The following is a 14,710-nucleotide window of genomic DNA, read 5'->3' on the forward strand; positions in this document are numbered from 1 at the left end:
TGTGGGCCACGAATCTGTAAACATCCCCGCGCGACATCCAGTTCACGAGAGATGTCAGGTATTGCTGCATTGGCTGCGTAGCATTAGCACTGAGTGCTAGCAGCTGATGGATTGTTCAGAACAACCTAAGAATGTTTGACCAGAGAGACATGTAAACCCATGTTTTTGATGTACAAAACAGGGGACAGGACCTTGATAAGCAAACTGCTTCTCTCGTCTCCTTTTTCGGCATGTACAAAAAAAAAAAAAAAATTGTAAAAAAAAAAGTGAATGTAACCATGTCGGAAATAAACTGAATAAATAAATAAATAAAAAATAAATAAATAAATAGTTTGAGAAAGAGGAGCTCACATTCTTGGAGGCGTGTATTATGTCCATGGTAGGAGGAGAGAGGATTGTCAAGAGGAGGAGTTTCCTATAGGTAACGTCAGGAACGGGGAAAAATCCAACTTGCCCGTTTGGAGCTGATTTTTTACAAAATGTGGAATAACAAGATAGGGAGGGGATTTATATGACTGTAGCAAAACCATTATGAAGTGAATTTTTCATCATACCGCCCCTTTAATTCTTTCACCAAACTATACCATTCAGCCAAATTTCACAAAATTGTACCCCCGTGAAGGTCCTCAAAAATCCAAGTAAAGTGCCAGTAACAGGAATAAGAAGAAGAAGAAGAAGAAGAAGAAGAAGAAGAAGAAGAAGAAGAAGAAGAAGAAGAAGAAGAAGAAGAAGGAGGAGGAGGAGGGAGGAGGAGGAGAGAGGAGGAGGAGAGAGGAGGAGCGGGGAAGGAGGGCAGGAAGTAGGAGGGAGGAAGAAGCAGACGAAGAAGAAGAGAAGAAGAAGGAAGAAGAGAAGAATAATGGAGGTAGGAGGAGAGGAGGAGGAGGAGGAGGAGGAGGAGGAGGAGGAGGAGAAGAAGAAGAAGAAAATATTCTTACGGTACAATTTTTATAGAATTTTAATTTCAATTTCAATTACAATTACAAAGTTAATTATCTGAACTCAATCACAATTTAATTAAAATTACGACATCAACAGTTTTTTTTTTTTTAAATCACAATTGTACTTACGCTATAATTGTAATTAATAATCAAGTAAGCAATACAGTGAAACACCCACCCTGAATACTAGTACTGTTTAATTCTTCAACACACTCCCCTGAATCCCCTACTATACATATTTTACATCATGCATCTAAAATCAAACTTGTTTGTTCGGCATTAACCCAACTGACCATTAGTGAAGCAAGACAAAATGTGGTTTTCATGCAATTTTGATAATAGATGCAAAATGTGAGGTGATGTTTTTCTAATATTTTCATGTTTTTCTAAAAAATAAATGTTCATGAGTCACCTTTTTCCCCATTCAAAATCCATAAAAAAGAGCAGAAACACAACAGTGAGAGTTTTGGCCATCACTTATATTTTCTAACCTCAATAAACAACAGACTCAAATGGAACACACACTTCTCCTATGCTTCCGTCATCTTTTTTTTTTGTTTTCGTCCACTTTACATACAAGAACAGCTCTTCAGCTTGCAGAGCTCTGAGTATTTGAATTTTGTACTGTTTGACTTTTGATAATCGTGTCCCTGCTCCAGGTTTCCTATCGTGTTTGCTCAGGCCGTCTCCTCCCTGTGACAAAAGAAAAAGGCAAATTAATATATATATATATATATCTGCCAGTTATCAAAAAGACAAACCTTACTATCATTTTTGCTTCAGCATGAGCAGATACATATCAATTAGCCTCTGAGGATTGTTCCTGAGTGGCAGTAAAAAGAGGGGAGGAACACATGTTTGTGACAGATGAGTCTCAGTGCAACATAACGACTAGATAATTGTTTTCATGTTGAAAAGGTTTTATTATTCATGTCATTTAACATGTCCATGAGTTCATGCAAATGTTTTCATGCTTTGTTTCATGTTTTCATGGGCTGAACTTTTCCTCATTTTGATAGATCTGTGTGGAGTCACAAAACTGACAAGTAGATTGAGGAAGCATGTGTGCTAGGACTAGCCGCAACTTATAAAGTTGTAAAATGATGCTATACACTTCTAATGACTTTTATTAGACACGTTTACCTTCTGATAACATGTATGACTTTGAAAAGGCTCCTGAAATTTAAATTTTACTAAGTTTAAAAAAAGTCAGACTGGGTCGTTTGCAATAATTTGACTTCTGTTTGTCTTTGTTTTATTCTAGCCATAGGATTCTAATTCTATATTAGAGGTTTAATGAGTGTATCTGTAACTGTTACATGTGTATTGATTGTCTGTAGATGTATTTATTGTCTGCCAGCACAGCTACTATGACAAATTTCCCCAAGGAAACGGGAGCAGTAAATATTATTCTATTCTAAACTGTACATCCATCCATTTTCTGACCCGCTTGCTCCTTTTTTTCAGAGTTGTGGGGTCTATTCTAAAGTGTAAACTGGAAATTTAGGAAAAATAAAACATGAGAAAAATAGATATGGCTATATGTTACCATAATTTGCTACTTCCATAAAAAAAAGCAATAATAATAAATAAAAATAAAAAGAATACAATCCACATTTTTGGGGGAAAACAGTGTAAATCTGTTTTAGCTTTTATTTGCTATATTGTAAATTTCATTGCACATAGTGACATTATTTTTTTAATTTTAGCCAAGAAATTTAAGTTGACCCTGTAACTGCCTAATTTCCTTATCCTGTAGTCCAGACTAATGTTCAATACTTTAATAATCAAATGAATCCATCTATTTGCCTGCTTATCCTGGTCAAGGTCGTGGAATTTACAGTATGTGTCCAGATATATTACTACCACCTACTGGACCAAATGGTTAACACAAACGATTTATCACACAATATAAGTGAGGGAAATAATCATGTAAATGTTAATGTTTGTTAAGCAATGCTAAAATATACAAATGATACCATTTTGAAAAGATTTAAAGACAATAAAACAAAAAAAACGAATTTCCGTAAAGCGGAACGTTTCTGTCCGTCCCTTGTTTCCGTCCGGTGTTATTTTGGCTGCGGCTGCAGAGCATGGAGTGCTTAGCTGCTGTAGCACAGTTAGCATTCATAATATTCTCCTACTTTTCTCTCAATATCTCACTAATGCCGACAATGTGACAAAAACAGGTAAATATACGTTCAAGGAGAGTAAATATGATCTTTCATGTCAATGGTTTTGAATACGGTGCTGTTTAATACGGCATGACACCAAAAAAGTGTCTTTTTAATATTTTAAATACATAAAAATCGACGCTTTTATGCTATAAATACTGTATTTTTAATAGTTTGCCTGATGTTTAAAATGTTAATTAAATATGTATTATAATGTAGGCTACATTATTAAAAAATCCAAATGTCTTTGAAACAAATTACAAATTATTTTGATGGAAATAAAAAAATATCACATATTTTCTCTTCATCCTATCACTGGTTGCTGGGCAGGACACATTTGGCTTAAAGTTAACATTTTTTCCTCCAAGTTTATGTTGGAAGCGGTAATAAATGGGCAAGTTTTGAGTGAGTTTGAGCCCAAAAAAAAAAAAAAAAAGTGTTGGCCAGAGGTCTGTCTCATCCTCCAAATCACAGCCATTAATGTTGTGTTTTTGGCTTGCTCGTGTCTATCAGAAGTAGTTCTAGTAAGGGAAATGAGTGAATGGTGCTAAGTGATGACTGGCCAGATAAGCTACTGTAGCTTAAATTGTTGGAGAATATAAAGTTGGTTAGATTTCAGCTGACAGGTGTTACGATACATAACATCGTTGTTGGACGTGTAGCTTTTTTTTTTTGGTCACAAGAAAGGCGGCTAAGGCAGAAGGTTTTGTTTTCGCACTCAATGGATTCAGGTGTTTGGGGTTTGGCTGCCTCGACATGTTGGCCTCGTCTTCTGCTTCACACAACATCCAAACATTGATGGACTAACAAAGAGGCAAAGTTGGCCAAGCCTAAAGACTGTGCTAGAAAATGTCATGATGGTGCGTGTGTCACACAGAGATCTGGCTCCGTGTGGCTTCATCTGCAGGTTGTGATTGCCAGTTTGGACGTTTAGGTACAGAAAAGGACTCAGAGGCTGTCAGAGTTAAAGCGGACAACGGTTGTGTGTATATGTGTGGGAGAAAAGGTGTCGTCACTACAGTGTTGTGTCACCAACTGATTTGATTCAGATATAGGGCTGGGCCATGTATCGAGCTTCAAGATATATCGAGTTTTCTATTATGGCAATACAGAAAATTACAATATTGCTTATATCGATATATATTATAGGTTTATAGGTAATTTTATTTTCTAATAAAATACTCTTATGAGTTGCTGCTTTGCTACTTTAGGACTACTATGCTTGTCTGTTGTTGGTTTAAGGGTGTGGAATGCTCAACAAAATGATGTGAAGGTTTCTTCAAATAATTGTCAATTTAAAAAAAAATGTATAAGGCAAAAAACAAAAAAAACAGCCATTATGCTTCAGAATGTTGACTGTGATTTGTACATTTTCTTCATCATTTTTAGGGTTATTAGAGAATAGTGAAAATTAGGAATGTCCCGATACAACTTTTTCACTTATGATACGATACGGATAATGCAGCCTTGATTACTGACCGATATCAACACGAATCATGCATACCTTTATTACTTATTTTGTAGTGTTAGGAATGTTAGAAAAGGCTTGATCAAGTGATGTCACGTATGAGGTGTGAGAAAAAGTGACCCATTTTTTATTAACCAATTGGTTACATGAAATTTAACCTTCAACATAATATCTACAGTATTCTACAATTAATATATATATAATATATATCGGAGATTTTAGATGCAGTGCGATGAAATCTGATATTCGTTTTCTGGCTAATATCGAACCGATATCTGATATCGGATCAGGATACCCCTCGTGAAAATTGTGTGGACTGATGGTGGAAGGTTGGTGGCGTCATTAATTATGTGTTTATTAAGTTAAGGGGCAGAAATATAAGAACAGTATTATTCTTACTGCTCCTTTCCAATCATGATTTTTTTTTTTTTTTTTTTTTTTCATTTGGACTGTGATAATATTTGATGTAATAATGTGTTGGTTTTCATTTTCATGAAAGGAATAAATAAATAAAATAACAGTGTGTTCTAACCCAGACCTTCCTCCAATCAAGCCACACTACATAACTCACTCACACATGCTGTCCCCTTTAATAGAAAAAAAACATATTTTGCAACTTTTTGTTAATAAATGTGCCTATGTGACATTTTGCGTCAGAAAATTGAACCCCAAATTGTCTTTCTGGTCAGACTTTGTTTTATTTAATATTGCCATTTCGATGAAAAAAAAATTTGAGATGAGTTTTGGTCCATATTGGCCAACCCTATTCTGATCTGAACTTTTTTTGCTTATATAATAAATAAGATTCATGTTAGACAGTCAATCAGACTCATTCTTTTCATCCCACAGTTCTAATAACTTCTCATCAATGGCATCGCTGTGGAGGAAAATCTTGAGCATCCTGCCTGGTAATGAGGAGCAGTTTCTACTGCAGTTCAGTGACAGAGTGGAGTCAAGTGTGCAGGAGATGCTTAAAGTGTGCCGTCAGCAGCTCTACGCCGACACCAGCAGCACCTGCCGGATGCTTCATGCTCAGATCGTCCTGGACGTATCATGGGAGAGGCTCAACACGGGAACATGGCGCCACGTGGACAAAGACTGGAGGCGTGTTTACGCCTACGGCTGTTTGTTTAAGGCCGCAGCTCTTTGTCGTGAAGATCCCACAGAGGAGAAGATCCTGCAGGCCGTCAGGACTTGTGACATGGGTTTGCTCATGGGCGCAGCTATCATGGACAACATACTCCATGTTGTTGTTAAGCTTCTGCAAAGTGAAATAAGGAGATCTCACAAAGCCGAGGAGAGAGAAGAAGAACACGAGGCCAAGGTTGGTGGACTTTTCTTATTTAATTAAAATAAAAATAAAATGCTAAATCTATTTAGATTTGTGGACATTTCTAATTTACACTGTAAAGCATTTGCTATCCTAATCCTTCCTGCCCCTTTTTGATTTTTTTTTTGTTTTTATTCATGCAAAATAAAGCAGCTGTTACTATGACAACTGTGGTTACATTCATTTCTTAAATTGGATTAAACATTTCAACATTCCCTTTTACATTGATGAAAACAAAGCATGCATTTTAGGCTGTATTTAATAAAAATCACATATCCTCTTTTAGCCTTGTCATAAAAAACAAAGTCAGTATAGTGCAGCTGCAGAAATGTGTAATTCACTATAATTCAAGATAAATAGCCAGGGCTTTTCAAAATAGACTAAAAAACAGCACTACCTGTTTTCTGTTATTTAGTTTCTTTTTGTTTATTCTTTTTTTCAGACTTCATGACAGAAACAACATCAAAACAATAAAAGCAAAACATTGGATACATATGTTTTAATCACTATACAGCAAAAAAACAAACAAGAAATAATTTCAACACAAATGTCATTGTGTATCCTTCAGTTTGAGAAGGGGCATTTCAGTAAATAGAAAATGAAATGCACCAAAAATACATACTTTATAGCACTATTTAATATCAATCTTGTCAGCTACTTTCATAATAATAATATTAATAATAATACATTTTATTTGAAAGTGCTTTTCAAGAAACTCAAAGGCACTTTACAAGTGAAAACAACAATATAAAAAACAGTGATAGAAAAAATAAATATAAATCAGAAAAAAGAAAGAACATGAATTAATCACTGAGATATCTTACGATAATGCTTAACATTTTTCCCCAATAGTTTAGTAGTTTAGTCATATAATTTCCATTAAACTCTAGGGTACAAATTCTCAACCTCAGGTAAAAGACAAAGTTTAAGGCACACAAATAAAACACATTTATGTTTTCCTCCAAAAATAAAACACCTTTTTGTGTTTTTTTTCTCATGTCATGTTGACCTGATTCTCAGAGAATAAAGATCGAGAGCCCAAATGTTCCCGTGATCCAAGACGAGCGTGCAGTTCTTAGGATAAAGTGTCCTTCTCTTGAAAGCTTTAACACGGGCTATCTGCGCCCACTCAAACCAGTGATTTTAGAGGGAATCATCGAGCACTGGCCCGCCCTCAACCATCATGCCTGGAGGTTGGTGTCATCTCTCCATCGTTTACTTCACCATACCAATTGTGTCTTTTCATGTATAAATGTAATGCCTTCAAGGTTAAATTCAACGGGACAAGAACGCTTTTTCAAACTGAGTCTTGTGTTTGCGAAAATGAGCCTCAAACTATTTGTATCAGAATGCATACTTATGCTGCGTCCTGCCTATAATCACACTGATTTACTTTGACGCAGAGTGTGCTTATGTAGAGGACTGGAAGCCTGGAGGACTCCCATTACATCTCCATCAGTTTGATTGCTGACACTTGGGTGTTAAATCTCAGTTTCAGTCAGTCAAAGCACTTTCAGAATGGTGAAGTCATCTCAGCCTTCCTGACAGCTCACTTTGAAGCCATAGTGGACTTTTCTTTTCTTTTTGTCCCTTGGCATCATTGAATAACCTTCAATGTTCTCCTTACAGAAGATTGTTCACCTCATCCTCTGACATTCTGCTGACTCATGCAAAAATCTACCTTTGGTCTAACAAACCTATTGGATTGTCTTCTTCCTGTAAAGCATAGAATACCTGAGGTCTGTAGCAGGATGTCGGACCGTTCCAGTTGAAGTGGGATCCAGATACACGGATGAGAACTGGTCCCAAACCTTGATAACTTTCAATGAATTCATCGACAGATACATTTTAAATAAGGTAAGTGCAGCAGACAGATCGAGTCTTAAAAACAACACATTATGTAACTTTCGTTTCATTTGTTTTGTCATCTAGGATGGAGATAATGCTTCAGGTTATCTGGCCCAGCACCAGCTCTTTGACCAGGTGATATTACAACGACAAGATGCTGATAATGTTCATCGAACTCATATTTGGCTGTTGAGTCAGGATCGACCGATAATCAACACAGCTGATAACGTCTACCGTCTAATTCAACATTTTTTACAACAATAAATATCGTCCATTTTTTTCACCGATAGCCGATAAAATATGTTTATTTTGGCTCTTATACAGCCGTCTCTCTCTGCCTGAAGTCACCACTCTTGGCTGTGTAACAATGTCCCGCCTATAGAAAATGTCAAAGAATTAACATTTTTTTTTTTTTACCGCAAATGAATATTGGTTCTATGTTTCGGTTTTCGTGGCCTTGATCACTAATAATCGGTATCAGCCATAACAAAAAACATATCAGTCGATGCTTACTGTTGAGTTCAGGGGTCAGAGTAAAACTCATATCTCTACATTTTTTCTTAAAATAGTTATATACGATATAAATAAATACATTTTAAATCAAATAAAGTCTCATCAGAAAGACAATTCTTGGATAAATTTGCTGATGCAAAATGCCAAACAGGCTAATTTATTAGCAAAGAGCTCCACAATATGTGCCACTTTTGTCTTTTTCTCCTCTAAGGGACAGCATGTGTGAGTGACTTCTGTAGTGTGGCTTGTTTAGGGGAAGGTCTGGCTTAGTACGCACAGAAAGCCATCTAACTGAGCTTCACATGCTGTTCTGAGAAGTAGTGAAAGCAGACACTACTAAAACAAGTATTTCAACACAAAATAAGCTTTTAAAAATATGTATATCGATATAGGCAATATTGTAATTATATCACCTAATTATAAAACTCCATATATCTTGAATAACGATATATCGCCTACTGGGCCCATCAGTCCAATTTATTTTAACTCGTGCAGGGGCTGTAAAAGCAGACACAGAGTTTGAAGTAACTCGGTTGAGGATCAGTACCTCCAAGTCTGAGTCCATGGTTCTCAGGTTGAAAAGGATCCATTGCTTACTCCAGGTCAGGGAAGATGTCCTGCCTCATGTGGAGGAGTTAATTACCAAGGGATCTTGTTAATGAGTGAAGGTATCACAGAGTGGGAGATGGACAGGCAGATCACATCCTAACTGGTCTAGTGTAGTTCAAAAAAAATCCAGGGGTTAATTTACATTCTAGTGCTCACCTCTGCTCATGAGCTTTGGGTAATAATGACTGAAAGAACACGATTGTGAGTTACAAGCAGACAAAAAGAGCTTTCTCCACTGGGGAGTTGAGCTCAGCCTTAGCAGGAAAGTGAGGAGGTCGGACTAGAGCCACACACTGGCCGGGGAACGCCTCGGGATCCCCACTGAACAGCCAGTGGAAGTGGCTGAGAGGAGGGGGTTGACCCTGTGTCCCCGAAAAGTGAAAGAGAGAAAACTTTTCTTCACAACTTCCCATGTGAAGATAGTACGGGAGGAATCAATGATAAGAGTAGTTCTTTCTAAAGTGTTTGTATCAGTTTTACATTTACAAAAGGGACAATACATATTCCTGGTTCCGTGGTTCCAAACCTTTTTTGGGTCGTGACCCCATCTTTCTATCACAAATTTCTGGCGACCCCAGAGACATTTAATCTCGATATTTTAATACTGGATTTTATTTGAACTAGATTTAGATTTATGAAAATAAAAGTTGAGAATATTTTTGTTTGAGATTGTGTGTGGTAAAGAATAATTAAACACTTATACCATTAACAATAATAACTAGAAAAGTACTCGGAGAGCGCAGACCTCCGCCAAGCAGCTTAAGCTCAGCTAACGCGCTCCGGTCACGGTAACATGGCAAACTCAGGATTACCCTGACTACCTGTCAACATTGAGCTGTTGACTCTGATAGAACCCATGACATCATCACAAGTTGGATGGGAAAATGAGTGGGATATATATTTAATAATTTCATCCAAATCCATCCGATCTTTAATAGTAATAAACATGGACACTTCGGTTTACTTCATGATTGTGACATTAGTTAATTATTTCACAACAGTGTTGCTTTAAACCTGTGACAAGGGAATGTAATGTAGATTAAGATCAGGTAGAACAGTAAACATTTACAATCTTCACTTTATTTTAGTATTCAGGTGATATTTGGTGCTGTCAACATTACGTCGCGTTGCTTTGAGCATTATTGACTTTTCAGCCTAATTTTTCCATAATCATCACAGCATTGTCTGAAATGAACTTTGCTTAAAGGGCACCTTGTCAAAGTAAAAGTTGGATGTTTAGTTCTATTTGATGGATCAGATTGAGTCCACGACTGTGGTACATCCTAATTTTCACTCAGACAAGAACATTTTTACCTTTTTTTAATGGTGTCAATAAAGAAAACATTTAAAAATACGAAACTTTGCTGAAGTCGAGATTTGGAAAATGAAATGTGTACAGATAACTTAGAATCAACCACTTTAATCTACTTTATTGAATTCATTTATGATTTGTGTTTCATAATAAAACACATGATGATATTATTGTTCGAGAGTTGAGTCTTGAAAAAACGCATTTCTTTCTTTACAGCAGAGACTTTAAAAAAAAATGACTCAGATCAATCCGCTTTATTATGCATTATAGCAATCCGTCCTTCAAAAATCTCATGTATTAACATCTCTCAATCAATAAAACAATGAGAAACGTGGATGTGATGAGGTGCAGATCAGATGTATCATTACGACGTAGAGGCTAAGTTTCTCCCAGTGGCTCCTTCGTGTTCAAATGAGGCTCTTCCTGCTGATATTTTTTAATCAAATCCACCGGTATTTGGTCTCTTTCAATCCATCTTGGACTTTAATCTCCCTCATCTCTCTGCCTGTGTTTGACAATTTTGTCAAAACAAAGCAGCATCTTTAATGACATGATATTGGCTTTTAAAAACTGCTGGAATTTATCAGATAGAGCAAATATTAGCAGATTTACAGTCATTTAAATGAACGTGTTCCCTTAGATGTGTTCAGGGTCCCTAGGAAACCCGGACATTTTGATGAGTTTGCAAAACCAGCCAGACAAGACGTGAAAAGACGACATGTACGGGTAAATCTGGACGTGTGGTCACCCTAGATTAAACAAAGTTGTACAATGTGCATGTACAGAAATCCTGTTTTAGCCCATAATTTAAAAATATATACCACATAAAAGTCGATAAAAATGAACACGAGTGTGATTTTAAGTAATCCCTGTGATTGACTAGTCCTTTGTTTAGTGTACACTGTCTTGGGATTCTATAACAGGGTTCCTACGGATCCTTAAAAAGCCTTTAAATGGATTAAATTCATGAATCTTAAAATAAGGCCTTAATTGTCATGAAAATGTCTTAAATAATGTTTCAAAAGTATTACATTTTAACACATAATAAGTATGGTTTTATGAATGTAATTTGTCTCACATTTTAAAATAAATGGTAACTTTCTTTTTAAAAAATGTATAAACAACATGAGAAAATGTACATTTAACAAAAACTGCTTGACCAAGAAAGTTTTTTCTTAATGGTTATTGTGTTTTTGTATTTTTGTTGTCGTTTTATAGATTTCTGGCTATTTTTGTGGTCGTCTTGTGTTTTCGGAGTGATTGTGATGATTTTAGCCTGTTTCTTTGTGTATTTTACTGTCATTTTGTGTGTTCACTTTTGGGACCGCCAGTTAAACATTTGCACTAGACAAAAGAATAAAATTAACCCAACCTTATGTAATTGATGTGGCATTTTTCCCCCCTAAAATTATGTTTTCTGTGAAGTTGGTCTTAAATTTAATTTCAAATGGCCAGACGGTGAACTACAGCTGGTACATGGTTGAAGATCTTCCAAGTTGGTCTTTCTCATGACTGAATAAGACATGACTAGATTATAAATCTTGTGTGACACGATATTGATCATTTATTCTTCATTTTGAAAAGTAAGTTATAAATTCCCTATTTTAGTTCTTATAGAACTTTGTAGTGTGAATAAATGGTGAAATAATCATACATGTACAGTGAGCGTGTGTCTATTCTGTGCTGGGCCCTCAGATCCCTGAGCTAAAGGAAGACATCGTCCTGCCTGATTATTGCTGCCTTGGTGACGATGAGGGAGATGAAGATAACATTACTGTTAATGCGTGGTTCGGCCCTGCAGGAACCGTGTCCCCGCTCCACCAGGATCCTCAGCAGAACTTCCTGGCTCAGGTGAAGCTAGCGCTGCTGCTTTATGGATCTAGTTAATGTCAAAGATCTGTCACTCAGTCACACTTTGTTGGGCTCATGGGGATCCTTCCTGTATATATACATTAGGTGGTTGGAAGCAAATACATTCGCCTATATTCCCCAGAGGACACAGACAAGCTGTACCCTCATCAATCACCGCTGCTTCACAATACCAGTCAGGTGGGATTGGCGCTCTGCAGAGATAGCATGTGTTGAACCTGCATATATATATATGTGCTGTTTTTCATTTCTCTCTCCATCCGTGCAGGTGGATGTGGAGAATCCAGACTTGCAGCGTTTCCCAGAGTTTACCAAAGCTCCGTATCGGGAATGTGTGTTACAACGCGGGGATGTGCTTTTTATCCCAGTCCAACACTGGCACTACGTCCGATCCTTAGAACTTAGCTTCTCAGTCAGCTTCTGGTGGTCGTGACTCATGAATGTCCTTCCATATTAAAGGTATTTTCTAACAAAAAGCTTTAGTTTTGCTCATTTCTGCTGCTGTGGGAAAGAAAAAAAAAAACAAGTCTTGATATTTAAACTGATTAAACTGGGCTGCGCTGACAATGTCTGGAAAATTATTCTTGTGGTCTCCAGAATTGGTGGCAGGGGTGTTTTTGAGTGCATTTAGTGCTACACCCTGACGAAGATTTTTTCAATTTATCAATAACTCAAAAAATATTTTTGACTTTGGGAGTAATTTTGTCTATAACATTGTTAATATACACTTAAAATCATCCCAGTCCATTCCCCAAGCTCACAGAATAATACTTTTGGCAAGAAGAAACAGTTATTGAGTGAATATAGTCCCATAACTAACATTACCCCCCAATTTTCCAACAGAATTGAAAATCGAAACATGGAATGGACTGGGATGATTTTAAGACCTTAAACAATACTCTGCAGTGTATATTGACGATGTTATGGACGATCTTGCGCAACATTAATTGCAAAGTCAAAAATTTTTGACTGTTAATTTGTCACTTTTTGTCATCTGATGACCAAAATATTAGGGCTGCCAACTGTGGTAGTAAAGTCGACTAATTGGTCGATGCCGTCGTGGTCGACCAAGATTTTCATTGGTCGACCAAAACAAAAATGCAATGCACTTATATAGGTGATAAGGATTATCAAATCTAATTTATTTAATGCCTAAACATGATTCTATGTCCAGCAACAGCTGTGTAATGCTGCTTTCACACCGGATGCATCACAAAATGTTTCCTGCGTCCAGATTACATACAACGTCAATGAATAGACGCAGCCCAGAGGTGTAATCTTTCCTGTGCGGTCCGATCCACGCGTCAAGAGTGTTGGGCCGATTTTTCATCGTATTCGCACATTCGCAAGAGTTGAAAATATTGAACTCCTGCGACTGTTTCGCATGACGAAGGCCAATCAGAGTCTTTGTTGACGATGACGTCAGGCTATCAATACGGACACCGGTGTCGTGTACTGAGTTTGCATCATACCGAGATTGTATATGCGTATGCGCGCACACTGCGCACCTGTGTTTGACGTGTCATTTGTATGAGGAAAAAATAGGCTTTAATTGTCGGTTTCAGGTCGGGCACGGATATAAATACCTAATGTCTGTCGGACCTGTAGGTTTCAGTTCTGCTTTGTCGGGTTCTGGTCAAAGCTTGAATAAAGTTCATATCATGAATGGTCTGTGTTTAAAAGCAAATCTGCACCACAAAACGCCAAAACAAAATATTTGTCTCTCTTTTTCTTTGTCCTCGTCTTTATCTGCACCTGCTCATTCATTCTCTGTTTTTTTGTTTTTCTGGACGACTATTCATAGTCATAGCCATAGTCTTGGTCGACCAACCATTTCCTTGGTTGACTACTGCCCTACAAAATACATTTCGAAGCAACTCAAATTGTTTTATTGAAGATGTCTCATCATTGTTGACATTTTTGGTCGCAAGTATGACATCAAAACATTTTTTGAAACATTTATTTGATAATTACGTGTTTTTGATAAATCGCGAAAAAAAAAAAAAAAAACACCCCTGCCAACAATTCCAGACACAACTGTCACTATCACACTTTAGAAAAAATACAGTTGTGTTTTGTTCTACCATAGGGAGGGGTATTTGATTTTTTTTTTCTGGCGCTGACCACAGACCTATAAAGAATGAACACAACTGCTGCATGATTAGTGTAATTGAACTGCCGATAATTTCATCAACATCTTTTATGTAGAAAACTAGCAGCAAAGGATGGGAAAAACAACTCACTATTAAACACTTTCTTTTTTTGCTTCATTCAACCTATAATTTACAAAGAGCTGTTAGCCTCCTAATGTGATAGGCTGTTACGTCTTCAAATTAGTTTATGTAATTGTGTTCCCAACGTCGGTAGTGCAAATATCCTCAGATGTGCGATTTCCATAATTCATTGAAACAAAGCGAGTCTTCTGGAGTAATAACTGTGAGCGCCTCCACCGGTCTCTGCCAATCAGGGGGGTCACAGATGAACATGAACAAATGAATGAGGCTTTTTAAAGACTGGCAACAAAAAAAATGTCCTTAAAGAGGAAGTTAGCTGCACATTTGGGTGTTTGTAGCCGACAAGCTCTAGTCGAGGATCATAAGATTGAGAGTAAAACAGTGTGACAAATGGAAGACCTTATTTTAACGT

At 36.9% G+C, this 14,710-nt stretch overlaps 1 protein-coding gene across 1 annotated transcript; it reads left to right on the top strand.

Moving 5' to 3' along the window:
- The first annotated feature begins 3,009 nt into the window (after positions 1–3,009).
- On the top strand, positions 3,010–12,874 carry kdm8 (lysine (K)-specific demethylase 8). Its single transcript, XM_028455348.1, has 8 exons — positions 3,010–3,130; positions 5,433–5,907; positions 6,934–7,106; positions 7,638–7,770; positions 7,846–7,896; positions 11,891–12,046; positions 12,152–12,244; positions 12,333–12,874. The coding sequence occupies exons 2-8, from the start codon at positions 5,452–5,454 to the stop codon at positions 12,495–12,497; spliced, it is 1,227 nt and encodes a 408-aa protein (XP_028311149.1). The 5' UTR covers positions 3,010–3,130; positions 5,433–5,451; the 3' UTR covers positions 12,498–12,874.
- The last annotated feature ends 1,836 nt before the right edge of the window (positions 12,875–14,710 follow it).

This window comes from Gouania willdenowi, chromosome 8 (assembly GCF_900634775.1).
Source record: "Gouania willdenowi chromosome 8, fGouWil2.1, whole genome shotgun sequence".
NCBI classification, from domain to species: Eukaryota; Metazoa; Chordata; class Actinopteri; order Blenniiformes; family Gobiesocidae; genus Gouania; species Gouania willdenowi.

Coding starts and splice junctions, on each gene's coding strand:
- kdm8 (XM_028455348.1), top strand. CDS start 5,452: ATGGCATCGCTGTGGAGGAAAATCTTGAGCATCCTGCCTGGTAATGAG. Junction 12,047..12,151: donor AGCAGAACTTCCTGGCTCAG/GTGAAGCTAGCG, acceptor TATATACATTAG/GTGGTTGGAAGCAAATACAT. Junction 12,245..12,332: donor TGCTTCACAATACCAGTCAG/GTGGGATTGGCG, acceptor CCATCCGTGCAG/GTGGATGTGGAGAATCCAGA.